General features: G+C 38.4%; 1 protein-coding gene across 1 annotated transcript in view; it reads left to right on the top strand.

Annotated features, from left to right (window-relative positions):
- The window catches only part of LOC103772669 (transient receptor potential cation channel subfamily M member 3-like), an 87,742-nt gene that overhangs the window by 1,629 nt on the left and 71,668 nt on the right, over positions 1-14,445 (top strand). The window contains 1 exon segment of the mRNA XM_008940009.1: positions 3,602-3,725. Within this exon segment, the coding sequence (XP_008938257.1) occupies positions 3,602-3,725 (124 nt within the window).

The raw sequence follows: 14,445 nt of genomic DNA, 5'->3' as shown, positions 1-14,445 counted from the left end.
AAAAAAAAAGACTAAATAATTTAGGGAGCTGGCTATGGGCTAGATCTTTCAAATCCTCTCCAATTTTCACTAGAAACTTATATGCCGTGAGTTTGAAAGACTGTAATCTTATTGAACGGAATATCTATTATCTCCTCAAATATTAGGCTTGACTTAAAAAAAAAAGTTCCCTCTGAGGAGAAAGGATGCCAAAATGCTGTCATCTGTCTCTTCTGAATCGGCCAAAGCAATGAAGGGAGTTCTGCTTTGCTGTTTAATCTTTCAGCATATCTTGGACAGAAATTGAATTTCACTTTATTTAGTCAATTCAGTGTTTTTAACATCTTTTGCTCTTTCTTCCTATGGTAGGGCCATACAAATCAGTTCTGATAATCTGATGCAACTAATTTAATGTTGTCATCTTCTTTAGCAAAAAATAAACAGGCAACAACAACAACAAAAATAAAATCACACCTAGCAACAATTATATTTTTTTCTGTAACTAAAATTGATGTGTGTAATTCTGCTTTAAATGCCATATTTTTGACAGTATGTCTCTAAATTCCATCAGCAATCCAGCTCCTCTAGGGGAAAAAAAAATAATAAAAAAAGTTGACCTACCTGGACTGGTAGGTAAATGGGCTTGTCTTCAGTTTTTAGGAATTGAAAGAACGGATTTGAACTACATAAGGGAACAAAATTAAAGAACAGATTAAATTGTCCTGTTATGGGACATTTCATTTAGGTAGGAGCAAGTTAGTTGCAGTATTGCTTACATGGCAAATAAAGCAGAATTCAGGGAATCACACCATCAAAACATCCTGAACAGAACTTTATTGGTACATGGCAAAGTATTTTCTCAACTGAAGCCTAGTAGAAAGATTATAAACTACTATCTTCATCTGACACTATCCAGTTTTCGTAGAGTGGGAATATGCTGTCTTTGAAGAAAGTCATGACTGTAGAGTTTCAGGCCAGTAAAGTGGTGTGGTGGGTTAGCTCTGGCTGTGAGCAAGTGATGCCCACCAAGCCACTCTGTCACCATCCTCCTTTCCTTTCCCTCCTCCACAGTGCAAAAGGGGAAAGGAAAATAAGATAGAGACAAAAACCCTTGTGGGTAAAAACACGGGCAGTTTAATTGGAGAGCAAAAGCCAAGCAATGCTGTCCGTGAAAGCAGAGAGAAAAAAAAAAAAAAACCAAAGATTTTTTTTCTCTACTTCCCATCCCCAGGCAATGGCTGGCCCCTTCCTGGGAAGCAGGGCTCCAAAATGCATAGCAGTTGCTCCAGAGGACTGAGGAGTAGTTCCACTCCCATCCCCACTCCTCCACCCCTCCCCTTTTTACCAGCTTCATAGCTGAGCTGACATCACATTGCATGGATCCTCTGGTCAGTTCGGGTCAGCTGTCCTGGATATGTCCCCCCCCAGGCTCCTGCCCCCCCACCCCACTGAAGGGGGAATGTTATGAAGACCCCTGGTGCTGTGTGAGCACTGCTCAGTGGCAGTCACAACACGGGTGTTACCAGCACCCTTCTAACTCCACACACAGCAGCTCTGCACCAGGAGGGCTGCCATGGGGAAATCAGCTCGGCCAGACCCAATACAAGTGGACAGTTTTATGCCTGTGGAGTTACACGCTTCTGAGGTTCATAATCTGTGGTAGAGGCTGCTGAATACACTGTTCCCAAGTTAGTGGCTGAGAATCTCCTGTATTCTAGGATAGACCTTTAATCACAAGACTCAAGGAGCGATTTTTTTTTCCCATGTCTGAAATTAAATCTGTGCTTCAAAAAAAAAGTGTGTACTAAAGTTGTATGTGCAACAAATGTGGTTGTCTTTGCATAGTGAGTAACACCTGCAAGTCCCATTATTTTGTTCATAGTCATCTGTGAAGTTGTTTCTTCTACATACACTTGGTTTAGTTTGTATCATAGATTTAGCCTTTATTAGCCTGGCAGAATTTGTATTTGTCCCAGCTGGGTGACATAGTTGGAAACTTTGATCTGATATCTTCTAACACATGTAGTTTTGTTTACTTTCATATATCATTTCCAAAGGAAATTAGAGCTTTATTTAAATCTCTTTTTGGATTGTCCAGTTGGTGTTTTTAGGAAACTTGTTCCTAGTGATTATCTCCTTTTTGCTTTCCTAGTTTGGAGAATGGAAAATTGTGTATTTCTGAAACACTTATGTTTACAGCGATAGCACAATTTTTTTAAGAACAGTCTTCTTGATTAATGCAAATTTCCAACTGATTTTTGTTTTCAAAGTACCTATAAAAGGGGCTCCAGAATTTCTATCATATATGACCTACTAATCTGCAATTCAGAGTTTGTTGTGCTTTTCAGGGTGTCAGCCTTTCCAAGCTCATTCTCTTTAACACAGGGTGAATGTACATATCTATTTGTGCTCTCACATCTTGTTTCACCCTCCCATGTGATTACAACATACTTGCTTCTCTGCAGGAGGTCAGGTTATTTTTCTTATAAACCCCACACAGGAAGTCCTCTGCTGTTCAGCTCTCCAAGAGGACTGAAGGTTTTCACTCATCATATGTTGACTTCTTACGAGGGAAGCAGCTCATGCTGCAGGGTGCTTACATAATGACTGACACATAAATGCAGTGTTGTTGCCTCTCCAGTATCCCAAGAAAAAAGCACATCTAGGGTCATACTGCTCCTCAATGAGAAGAGAAAGCACAGAGGTAGACTCTCCATTTGAGAGGGGTCTGTAATAAAGTAGAAGACAACAGGAGGAGCCAGGCATAGAAAGAACAGTGATCCACGGTGTGGTCTAAAACCCCATGGAAACTTATTTTAACCCAAACACGTTGATATATGTCTTCCAAGCTGCTTTGTGGAGTCTTACTCAACACAGATATTTACAAAGTCAAATTTAGATAGTAGAGAACTTGCGCAGTCTGTATGCCAGGCCTCCTGTATTCTCCTATATACCTCTGTACCTCTTTCCTATTTCTATTCGTTGTCTCTTCTAACAACATGTTTGCTGTAGGCATAAAGACTAGGTAATTAAATCATATTTGAAATTCAGTTGTATAATGAATATCCTGCAGTCTTATTTGGGCTTTCCTGGTGCAGAGTACAGGCAACTTTTACCAACAGTATGAAATAAACATGGGTTTGGTCATTTTTCTCCTGAATCAACTGCCATAAGGTGACAGTGACTTTTAGATAATACTGTCTGCTTCTGATAGTTCTTTGAAGTTGCTGCTATTTGAATTGAATTCTGCTAACTCACTGATAGAAAGGGGTCTTCAGTTCACCTAGAAGTGTTGGTCTCTCTCAAATCCAGACTGTCAAGTGTGGTTCTTGATTTTGTTGTGAAAAGCCACAGAGCTGATAGTTTGACCAACCTTCTCTCATGCAGTATGTGGGAACTGAAATAAAAACTCGGGAGATGACGGACTCCAATATGATCAACATGTTTTTCTAGAACAGTGTTTGCCAATTTGTCTCTGGTGGTTTCAACTCTTCATGTCCTTCAGACCTGTCCAAAACAACCAGCAGTGATTCGTTGTCTCTTAATTGTTCGACCCTTGGCTGAAGTTGCAATGTTCACTTATGTTTGGTTTTCCACTTTATTTTTTCTTTTTGAATTTCAGACTTATCAATGAGTCCTTGAGGGACCAGTTGCTAGTTACCATACAGAAGACTTTCACATACACCCGAACCCAGGCCCAGCACCTCTTCATTGTCCTCATGGAATGCATGAAGAAGAAGGAGCTGGTATGTTCACATTTTCCTTAAAGGCAAAGAGAGAACTCATTGTTTTTATCAAGTCTTTCAGGTGCCTGTTGAAGGATTTCACAAATCTGATCACTGTGATTCAAACTGTAAAAGGATATTATATCATGCTAAGTTTTGTTTGCTTTAATTTATATTTTCTCATTTAAAGTGACTAAGCCAACAGACTGTAAATTCCTCTGCCGTTCCTTTGTCAGGACAAAATCCAGCTAATACAGTATGGATATTATTACTTTTCAGTCATCCTCAGGCATATCATGATTAAAATTCTACCTCATTCAAATACAGAAAACCTCAGAAGGAAGCATAATTGTTTATCCGTCACTGGGATCACATTTTAAAGGTGCTGCAGAGCTGCACAAGTATCACTAGAGCTATTATTTTACTATGGAGATGTGTGACAAGAAAAGAAAAAACAGCTTGTCTCCAACACTCCTATTCTGCAGTGGCAAGGCTGTCACTTTAACACATACTTAAACTTTCCTGAAGAACACAGTATCTTTCAACAATTTCTGAAGGGTCCGTAAGGCTGCTTTTGCAGAAGCACTTTTGAAACAAAATCACATTGTAAAAAAACTTGGGATTCAATTCCAGGGTTATTTCTTACAAACTAACTGAATAGGTACGCTTCAGTTTTATAACTTGATCTTTATTCTGAGCTTTGATTTTGGTTCGTATTGCAGCTTCCTGGAATTCCAGCCTGATGACAGTCTGCAATGCTTTGAGTAGGGTAACGCTCAGGAAAGATTGACTCAGGTGCTTTACAGAAGTTTCATTTTCTGAAACCTTTTTTTTTTTTTTTGTGAATTTATCCTCTGCCTTTTAATGTTAATTTAAAATATGGCATAGAGTAATAAATACCACGGGAGTGAAATGGGAAAAAACAGGTTAGGAAGTGTTAAAAGAAAAAGGCTACTCTTATAGGCAGATTTGCAAAATAGAAGGTGTGTGTTTATATGATTTAACTTGCCAAAAGTGTAGTGTTCTTTTCAGTAACCAGCAGTTCATGCACCCATCAAAAAGTGGTCAGCATTCCTCATGCATAACTAGTCATAAATGTACCACAGTCACCTGGCATGTACCTTGGACGGTAGCAAAGAGGAGAGTATCCCAAGAACTTTTCAGGGAAGACATGACAGCAGTATGCAGTTCTGCTATGCTGTTGCAATGTAAATAGCTGACAGAACTGGATGTACAGCAGTCTCTGGCCACCTTCTTCCCCCCACAATCAGAATTCAGTACTGTATAGCAGACTTCAGGCACTCTTTAGCTATTCACAAGAAGTCAGTAACCATAAGGTATAGACTGGTCTTCCCTTGCCTAGATGAACTACATCAAGATAGTACTTTTTTATTTATTTTCCTTTTTTTTTTTTCCCCTCCAAAGATCTCATTTTCATTAAAGACTCTCAGAAAAATATGATTGTTCTACAAAAGTACTTTTCCAATCCATTTATTGTTGTCAAGGTGTACTGTGACCTCCATGGGTCTTGAGCTTACTTTACAGCAGCAACCAAATTGATCATGGCTGTATTCCCTAGGTTCATGATGAGTGTTCCTGGCTGTCTGACTCTGTGGCTGCTGAATTCATAGGGAGCAAAGTAGACAGTGCAGGAGAGGCTTATAGTATTACATTGTAACACTAAACAATTAAGTGCAAACAGCATACAGGGAGAAAAATGCTCTTATAGTAAAGTACATATATGTAGATGGGTCACATATGTAGAGAGAGAAAATAAAATGCAAGTTAATCTCTGGAAAGAAACAAAAAGCTATCTTGGAAGTAATTTTTCTACTTGATCTACTTAGAATGTGTGAAAAGACTGACATCTCTTTTATACATTTAATGTAAGTGTGGTGGCTCAGCAAAAACCATGATCATAACAAAAATTAACCCCTTCACAGAATGTCAGGTTTTTCAAGTTCAGACATTTTGAACTTCACTGTTAAAGAATTGTCTCTGAATTGTATGCCAGGGAACATCATTCTTATGATGTGCAATGTTCTGTTTGATTAAAAACTAAGTTTCATTTATTGAATAAAATCTGAGTACACAAGCTGGATGATAAGGTGAGACCACAGCAGAGGAGAGCTCTGCATCTGTTAGGTGTGCAGGACTGAGCAAATTCTGCTTCTTGGTTTAATGAGTAGCTTTTAGTAAATTGTAAAGTTTGCTGTGTTGATACTACAAGCATCAGCGTTTGTATTCAGAAATTTATTCGGAGCAAGGTGCTTAATGCGGTCTATGGTATAAAAGACTAAGTAAAATGAAGTAGAATATACAGGCCTGCATATGTAACTGTAGGTTACAAAGGTTGGAGAGGGTTTTGGTTATGATTTATGTATTTTCTCTACCATCATATTTACACTGAATTCTTTAAAAAAGTTTATGCCAAGATGTTCCTAAAATATGAGTGTGGAAGCTTACCAAAGCTAAATGGGCAGGAGGCAGTATTGTAAAGTCTAGTCCATACTCTTTTTCAAAAAGTACTGTGAACTATTTTTCTGTGTGTTCCCATCTCCGGCATGCAACTCATAAGAAGTTAAAACAACCCATTTGAAGATACCTTGCCTGCCACCAAAAAACAACAAACAAACAAACAAACAAACAAACAAAAAGAAGGAGGAGAGGGTGAAAAAAGGATATTTTTTTACTTAGGACATTTGCATTCCATATCAATTTGTCCAAAGCTACAATAAGATGGAATTCCAGAAATAAAAAAAAAAATATATCTACATATCAGTAGAATGAGACAAGTCTTCAAGGGTGGTTTTTGATCTTTTGTTCTGTTGTGGTTACCTTGCTGATCCCAGAACACAAAGAGCAGGTGAGGGTACTGCCTGAGGACTCAATCTGGCAGGGATGTTTCCCTCTGGAGCCCCAGCTCAGCCCCAGAGTCAAGTGTCAGCAAGGAAGGGAACACCTCAGGCAGCAGGCTGGGAAAGTTCATTTCCAACAGTCCCTGGAAACGTGTTGGGTTATAGTTCAGAAATCTTTTTCAAGCTGTGCAAAGGAGTGTTTATTTCTGTATCAGTAAAAAACTTAGCCTTATTATTTTCCCTTAAGGACAGTAATTCTGGTGTTTGAGTTTTCTGACAATTACAGGCTGCTCCATTCTTTTAGGAGTAGTTAATAATTTTGCAGCTTAGACTGGAATGTTGCTGAAGTGCCTTGTTGACAAATCACAATGTGAATTTCTCAGAAGCCAGGATGTGCTTTCCAAGAAGCTGCATGGATCCATCTGTGGACCTTCATTGAACAGTGGACAGGCACTGGGAAAGGCTACTTTGGCAAACTATAAAGATCCATGCCCCTGAAAACTTGTTGCATCACACTTGTTGCATTGAGATACATTTGTCATAAAACTAATGCTTCCAAAATAGTGCTTTGAGAATGAATAGACCTAATCTTACATTCTTTTAATAGAAAGGACATTTGCCATGAATCAGTATAGGTCCAATCTTAGTACCTTAGTAATCAAAAAATAGCACATTGACACCAGCTGTAAAGACTGTGTACTGCCTGCTGGTTAAGTTTTTCCTTTTATTACGAATATTTGAAGGTTCAGTTTACTACATTAAGCACACTGATAGTGTCACTGCCTACTACTGCATTTGTAGAACAAAGAGCATACAGATTGGAGGCATCAGTCTGCTTCTATCCATGAATACCTGGAATTAGTTTCCACATGGAGGCAGCAGGCACAATTTAATTAACTAATTAACCTGCTAAATGAGAAACAATAAAATCCCATTTCTAACTCATGTCAGCAAGTAATGGATATTTTACTTGCCTCACCTTTCCTGTTATTCCTGTACCTCAGTGTACAGTCACTGTGATGAACAAAATTGCTTCTTGGGGACAGTGTAAAATTTACTTCTGCTTTGTTTTGCTGAGTGTATGTATATGGTAACAGGTCACTGCAGATAACTGCATAACAAACTTGCAGCTCGGATGTTGTCAGATTAAACAATGCAGGTGTCATACTGAAGTAGCTGGGTGCATCGAGCTGAGATCAGGACAACCTGCATCACGAAAATGCTTGCTATTTATTGTGCTTTTCTTTCAAACAGAGATGTATCCAAATTGTCCAGAAATGTACAGTGTGTGGGCAGGGCTAACATTCATACCCAAATATCCTCTTACCAATGCAGGGCTTTGGCTGTCGTTATTGTTATTTACCCAAAGTACTGGGAAGCCATAGAGTGATTTAGCAGTTTCTTTTTTATTTGGACTAGAATAAGACCTACTCATCTTTGGTGGTTTCTGTTTTGTCTGACTGAAAAGGCTGGAGCAAACCTGTCCATATTTCTTTCTACAAGAGTTTATACTGGGAAGAACTTGACTGTATACTGGCTGCAAAAAACATTCTGTTTTTCAGATGAATGTAGAGGCTCAGTCAGTCTGTATGCTAATTAAATACCATCTGCAGCTGTTTATTAGCATACATATAGATATGTTCTGAATTAACATATTAGCTAGATCAGAAGGACTTTTAAGAGTTTACTAGTGTATTTTCACTCACACTACATTTTACTTGTGCCTTCCTCAAGGTGAAAAAGTTCATTCAGATCCATTTGTTGAAATAAATTTTGCTTCAAAATCAGATAAACTATTTCATCTAAGATTTTTTAATGCTGATGAAATCTTTTATAGAGAAGGCAGAAGAGGGCTTGGTGACTTCTCGAACACTGGAAATTAAGTGTAATTCCTGCAGGTGTATAGTTGCTGTGAAGAGCATGTAATTTGGCAGTAGAGATCTGGAGCAGGAAAGCATCATGTAACCACTGACCTGCTGGTTGCTGAAGCAGCTCTTGTCTCTCCAACGGAGATGCTCTCTGAGATTTCCAGCGTAGAGTGCTCTGATGCTAATGAGTCCTCTGTGTCCAAATGGAGGTGCCAGTACTCTTCAGCAGTAACTGAATCAGCTCTCCTAACTTTGATGAAGGTTAAATCTCCTATCCAGCCAGTGCAAATCAATGGGATTAATCTTGTGCATAGGCCCTACCTCTGTAAGTGTTAAAATGATTATAGGGTACTTTTAAATTCTGCAAATCATTTACTTTCTTTTTGCTGAAGAGATAAAATCATATTTTGTTTTTTTGAGCTGACAAGAAGTCAGTTTAAGTTAGCTGGGCTTTGCCATTGACTCCACAGAGAATGAAATCTAATCCTAGGACTGTTTCTTGTTTTATTATTTCAGTAATTCAGAGAACAAGTTCTCCAAGCAAAGCAGCTATTTACATTAAAAAAAAAAAAAAAGGCAGCTGTTATATTACACTGAAGCCTTGAAAAGCTTTCAATCATAGGCAGCTGCTTTTGCTTTTTAATTGATGTCAGATGAGGTAGGGCTTGTGCTAACAAAAAGCACAAGAGTGTCATACCTACTGTTGAAGTGAAAATATGCAGTTTAGACAGTTATTTGTTCCTTTCTGAGCCTCTGCTGTGCCATCTTCAGCACAAATATGCAAAGACTAATATTTATTTTGTTGCTTACGTTTAGTAAGTAGACATTTTCAGTTTTACGTGATGTATACTGCCTGCACAATTATCACAGATGGAGTCATCTAGTAGATACTAATGCAACTTTCTACAAACCTCTTCCTATGTATTCTGTGATTAAAATTACAGCTATGAAATTAAATTTAGAATGTTTCTTTTCCCCCTAAAAATATAAACTTGTGAAAATGTCCTTTACCCCATTTACACTATTAACAAGTAATTCTGGGAAGTGCACACTAAATCATTATAAAGGTCTGTCAGTTATCCCAGTAATGGAAGTGAAGGTAAACAATACTGTGTCACGCAGCCACTCCCACATTAGATAGTAAAGACCAATTTTTGCAGTCAGGGAATTTGAAGAGTTCAATGCAGTTTATAAATTCCACAATACTGTTCAGAAATCTTTCTTATTCCTGAGCTCTTCTGTGTCCTGGGAGCTGTAATTTCTTTGCCTTTCCTAGAAAATAAAATTACTTTTTCTGTGGCTACAGATGGGGCACAGAGACCCATCCTTTACTACTGTAATAGTCATAGATGAGAAGCTCACTGTATGAGATGCAGGTTCTGAGTAGATACAGCAGTAATTGCAAACGTAGTGTCCTATAGGACTGCCATACACTACTTCAGCTGCCTTTTTCCAGTGTTACCTACTTAGTCTCACCTGCAGACCAGGTACGAAACTAGTGGTTTGTGGCTAGTTTTACTGCTTGATTTCTGTGTGTTATCACAGCATTGTTGCTAACCTAAATACAGAACAGGTATATGCCTACATCATCTACAGCAAAGCAAATTGAACATCTCTGTACTGTCAGACTGTTTGAAAATATGTTGCAAAGCAAAACTAGAAATTGAAGCTTAAGATGGAATATTTAGCTCCTTTAATACTATTGCCACCCACCCAACTCACCATACTTCCTTCTAAGGTCAGCATTTTCAGTTCAGATTAGAAGATTTGTGTGTTCATGTAAGTCCTGCAGACAGTGTTGTTTACAGCAATGACTTGCAAGACGTAGTTTTTCAGTATGTATAACAGTGGGAATGACCAAACTGAATTCTTGTTCCCTTAAACTAATAGAATATTAGGTCTATCCACCTCAGTGATGTTATACGTCATTGATGCCTTTTTTGTAAAACTTTGCCTTGAAAAGCAAATCAGTTCTTAGTTTCTTAGAATTAAACAACAGGACTTGTGTGGGGATCCCCACCCACATGAAGACCAGAGATAACTGAAATTCTAAATGTAAAACAAAGCTCAGGAGGTACACCAATTCTACTCAGAAAGTCAGACACACACATAGATGGAAGATGACTCTGATCACTCCAGTCCATGGCATAGATTTCTGCTCATCTGTCAGAAGAAGAGTGCTTTCTGAGAGAAATACCCATCTGATGAGGTTACAAGGCAGCTTACATCTCCTTTAAAAGCATTTTATTCAGGCTTCTCCTCAGAATGTGCTGGAATTCCTTCATGATTCTCATATCATCAGTAGATCAATGTTTATGGATAGTAGCTGCTTTGGGACCAGTTGAATTAATGAACTCCTGTATACTAGGTTTCAGTTGCTCTTAACTCCCATTGCTTTGGATTCAACTGTCAGAGACTTCCAGGTGATAAAGCTTCATTATTTCATTCACTGTTATGCCCCTTTCTACCTGTTTAAGGTACCTTAATATTTTCAGAAGAAAATCTATAGTGTTTTTTCAATACCTCCAAGAACCCACTCTACAGTAGAAGAGATGGAGTAAGTCAACTATATCACATTTATTCCACATTTCATTCCTGAATCAGGGTGATGGAAGATCTCAGATTACACCAGTGTTTAAATTAAAATGCCTATCTCATCACCCAACACCATCTCTCTCTTTGTGGCTGTTTCTAACCAGTTCCAACCCTGCAGGTCTACATGGAAACACATCTGTGTTTATCATCACAGTCTGTTGATGGGCACAGCCCAGTGATTAAAGGACAGTGTCTAAATTCTATTCCAATGCTTATGTGCTTTGTAATTTACAATTTATATTTATTCGTGTTTCTTCAAATTTAAAATCAGGGATTGGTATTTCATTGCCTGGATAAAGTCATAAACAGCCTAATGCAGTAACAGCATGAAACCTGTTGAATAAGGGAAAAGGATTGTTTTCAGTGTTTTACTTCCAAAACTTATTTTTGGTCATTTATTCCACTGGGAAGTATGCATATGCCATTTCAAAATGCTGACATGCTTAAAAATGCTGTATGGATTTAAAAGTATATGCACATTATAAAATACAAAGTTTTTTACTTGAGACAGAGCTGTGAGATTTCCGTACCCTTTTCTTCTCAGTCATTAAGGGATTGACACAGCTGTCTCGGTCTGGAACAAAAGCTACCAATTACAGAGAAAGCCAAACATTTACAGTAATTTCTGTCAAATGATTTTATGTGTGCCTAGATGGCTTCTCAACTGCAGAATTGCTGCCTTTTGTATAAGCACTGTTTTTTTTTAACTTTGTTCCCTGCTTCTTACCAGACAAAGAGTCTATGGCAAAATTATTGGATTAAAAAAAAAAAAAAAAAGAAATATTGCAGTGCTAGTGCTGCCACAACACCAAAGGAGATGTAAAATTTTGAAACTTTATGACCAGCATTCAAACTTCTCCCCTCCTATCTGCTCCCACTTATTGCCTCATTTGGAACTCTCTTTCTTACTCCATAGAATAGCAGACCACTGAATTTAGGTTTTCCTTAAACAAGAATTCTCTCTAATCTTTCTGTTCCTGAATTTCCTCTTAATTGGCCATCCCCTTTCTTCTGCAATATTAGCCATTGACTTACCTGCTCACTTTGATCTTTGTTATGCCTCCACATCAAGCAGCTTTTCACCTGAGTTAAGCAGGATTATTCTCTGCAAGAAAAAAGGAAATGCTTTCCCCTCTTATCAGAACCATTTTGAGGCTTTGCATAACTAACCTCCTTTAATGTTTTGTTTTATCAGGCTCTCATTTTTCTTTTCAGGGCAGTATTCCTCTGAAATATTCAAGTAGACAGAGCTAATTTATAAATGTCAACATATACTCTGCAAGGAATTGCCTATTTTGCTGAACCAACCCATGCTGTCAAACAGGGGTTTTTGGGTTGTACTTACAGTTGCATCTGCTTTGTTGTAGAAAACAGCAAACTTTTTTTCTGAGTTATGTAACCAACATGCATACAAGCAATTTGTGTGTTTGTCAAAGGTGAGATTCAAAGTCATTCAAAAATTTTTCTGGGGATAGGAGAATAAAAATCACTTTGAATGAATTTTATATCACCTTATGTTTTGTCCTGATGTCATAGTGAAATGATGGTGAGAAACAACTCCATCTCTAAAAGCATGAATAATTTGCAGCATTCTTAAGATGCTATGCAAAGAGAGCACTCTTGGCTGCTTTCTCTGCTCTCATTAATACCCTGGGGTTTTTTCCTCCGTCTTCAGCCATCTATTGTCTAGTCAGCAGGCACTGTCAATCTGAGGTGTAGAGAATTATTTTTCTTCTTCATCTCTCATCTTCATGACAGAGGGTAAAATGCCTCTCTGTGCAGGGGTGCACTGCGTTCTCCCTGCTGATTTAGTGGTGTTTCCTCTCTCTCCGAGCAAATACAAGCTAAAAATCTGAGTGTATTTCAGCTCACTCTTCAGACTCTGAAATGATTGAGGTTAACCTTTCTGTAAAAAATGTTCACATATTTTAGAAATACTAAGTACAGCCTGGTGCTGCATAGTTATACACATTCAATCCTGGGCCCTTATACTGGCCTCTGGAGTTTTATGCTGGTCTGCCTGGAGTTTTCAGAGTAAGTCCTAGAAAAAAAGTGGTGTGGTGGAAGGGAAGGATTGGCTTTTTGGGTAGAAAAGGCATTACAAGAGGAACTGAATATGCTAGTAATTTGGAATAATTTTTATGTCCTGTGATTTATATCACCAAAACCTGTTCTAAACTATTTCAAAACAGTTTTTTACATTCATTTCCATCCTACGACCTCACAATCCTGCCACTTCAGGGAGTGTCTCATCTATAACTTCATTTGCTTTCTGTCTGACCACTTCTTCTCTCCTCAGCATCTCTTTGTCACATCTTCTTTTTAGCTGGTTCTTTGAAATGGCAGCTGCCATTTAGGAGACCATGTTTATATCTGCATATGCACAGCAGTATTCTGTATTTCTAAGGTAACCCTGCACTTACATGCATACAGAACTTGGGAAATCCTAAGTTTAATATCTGTGTCTCTGTATGTGAATAATTTCTGGAAGTCTGTTTGGTATTCACCGCTCTCAGTCAAGGCAGTATTATCTGACTGCCTATAGAAATGCAATGCAGTATCAGTGTGAAGGCAGGAGAACAACAGAATGTATCACATAAGGTTAAACTGACCCTGCTGAGCCAGAAACTACATAGAGGAAAGGGAAAGAAAAAGTAATCTGTCAAACAAGAATGAAGCTGGTGCTAAACAGAAAGAACTGTTTTAAAATGAGTGCTCTTCATAGAATCTAAGGTAGATAATCTCTTCCTCCTGCTCACCCCACTACCACCACCACCACCCTTGTTCTCTAACCGACTGCTTTTTCTTTCTCCATCTTTTTTATTTTTTGCTTGTCTTCTACCTGCCCTGCCTGAAAATTAGGTTTCTACTCTGCTGGACTATAATCATTGCTGGCAGCTATCACAGTGTGCTGCAATAATTGTGCTTGCAGAGAAGGTCTATTTTGGCTCAGTGATTTCCTAGCACATTTTCTTAGGAAGAATTAGGACACAGCTAGGTTTTTTTCCTGGAAGTGAATCCTGTTCACATTAAGATACTTAGTAAAATCTGCAGTGATATAAAGGGAAGACCTTTCCATCTTTTTGGAGGAGCTGTTGTCTTTTCATGCTTTTAAGGGCAAACCTCGTGCATTTCACTCAGGCAGGTTTTGTGGAGGTAAATGAGAAGTAGTCTTGCAACACAAGGGCTTGAGTGGTAGGTCCCAATCACCTCCTCCTGAGAGGAGCCCAGCAGAGCTGGTGGTCCTTGTCCAGCTGCCCCCAGAACTGGAAGCAGCTGCTGTCTACTATACTTAGAAAGTAGGTAGCTATAGGCATATCGAAAGAAATCCAAAGATGCAAGTTACATTTAGCAAGAATCTGGATGACTATTAACACTGATTTTGCAGCTTGTTGGTACAACCTTTATTAGTGACTCCCA

The sequence above is a fragment of the Merops nubicus genome, unplaced genomic scaffold (assembly GCF_000691845.1).
Source record: "Merops nubicus isolate BGI_N331 unplaced genomic scaffold, ASM69184v1 scaffold7335, whole genome shotgun sequence".
NCBI classification, from domain to species: Eukaryota; Metazoa; Chordata; class Aves; order Coraciiformes; family Meropidae; genus Merops; species Merops nubicus.
This window is presented reverse-complemented; position numbering and strand designations above follow the sequence as displayed.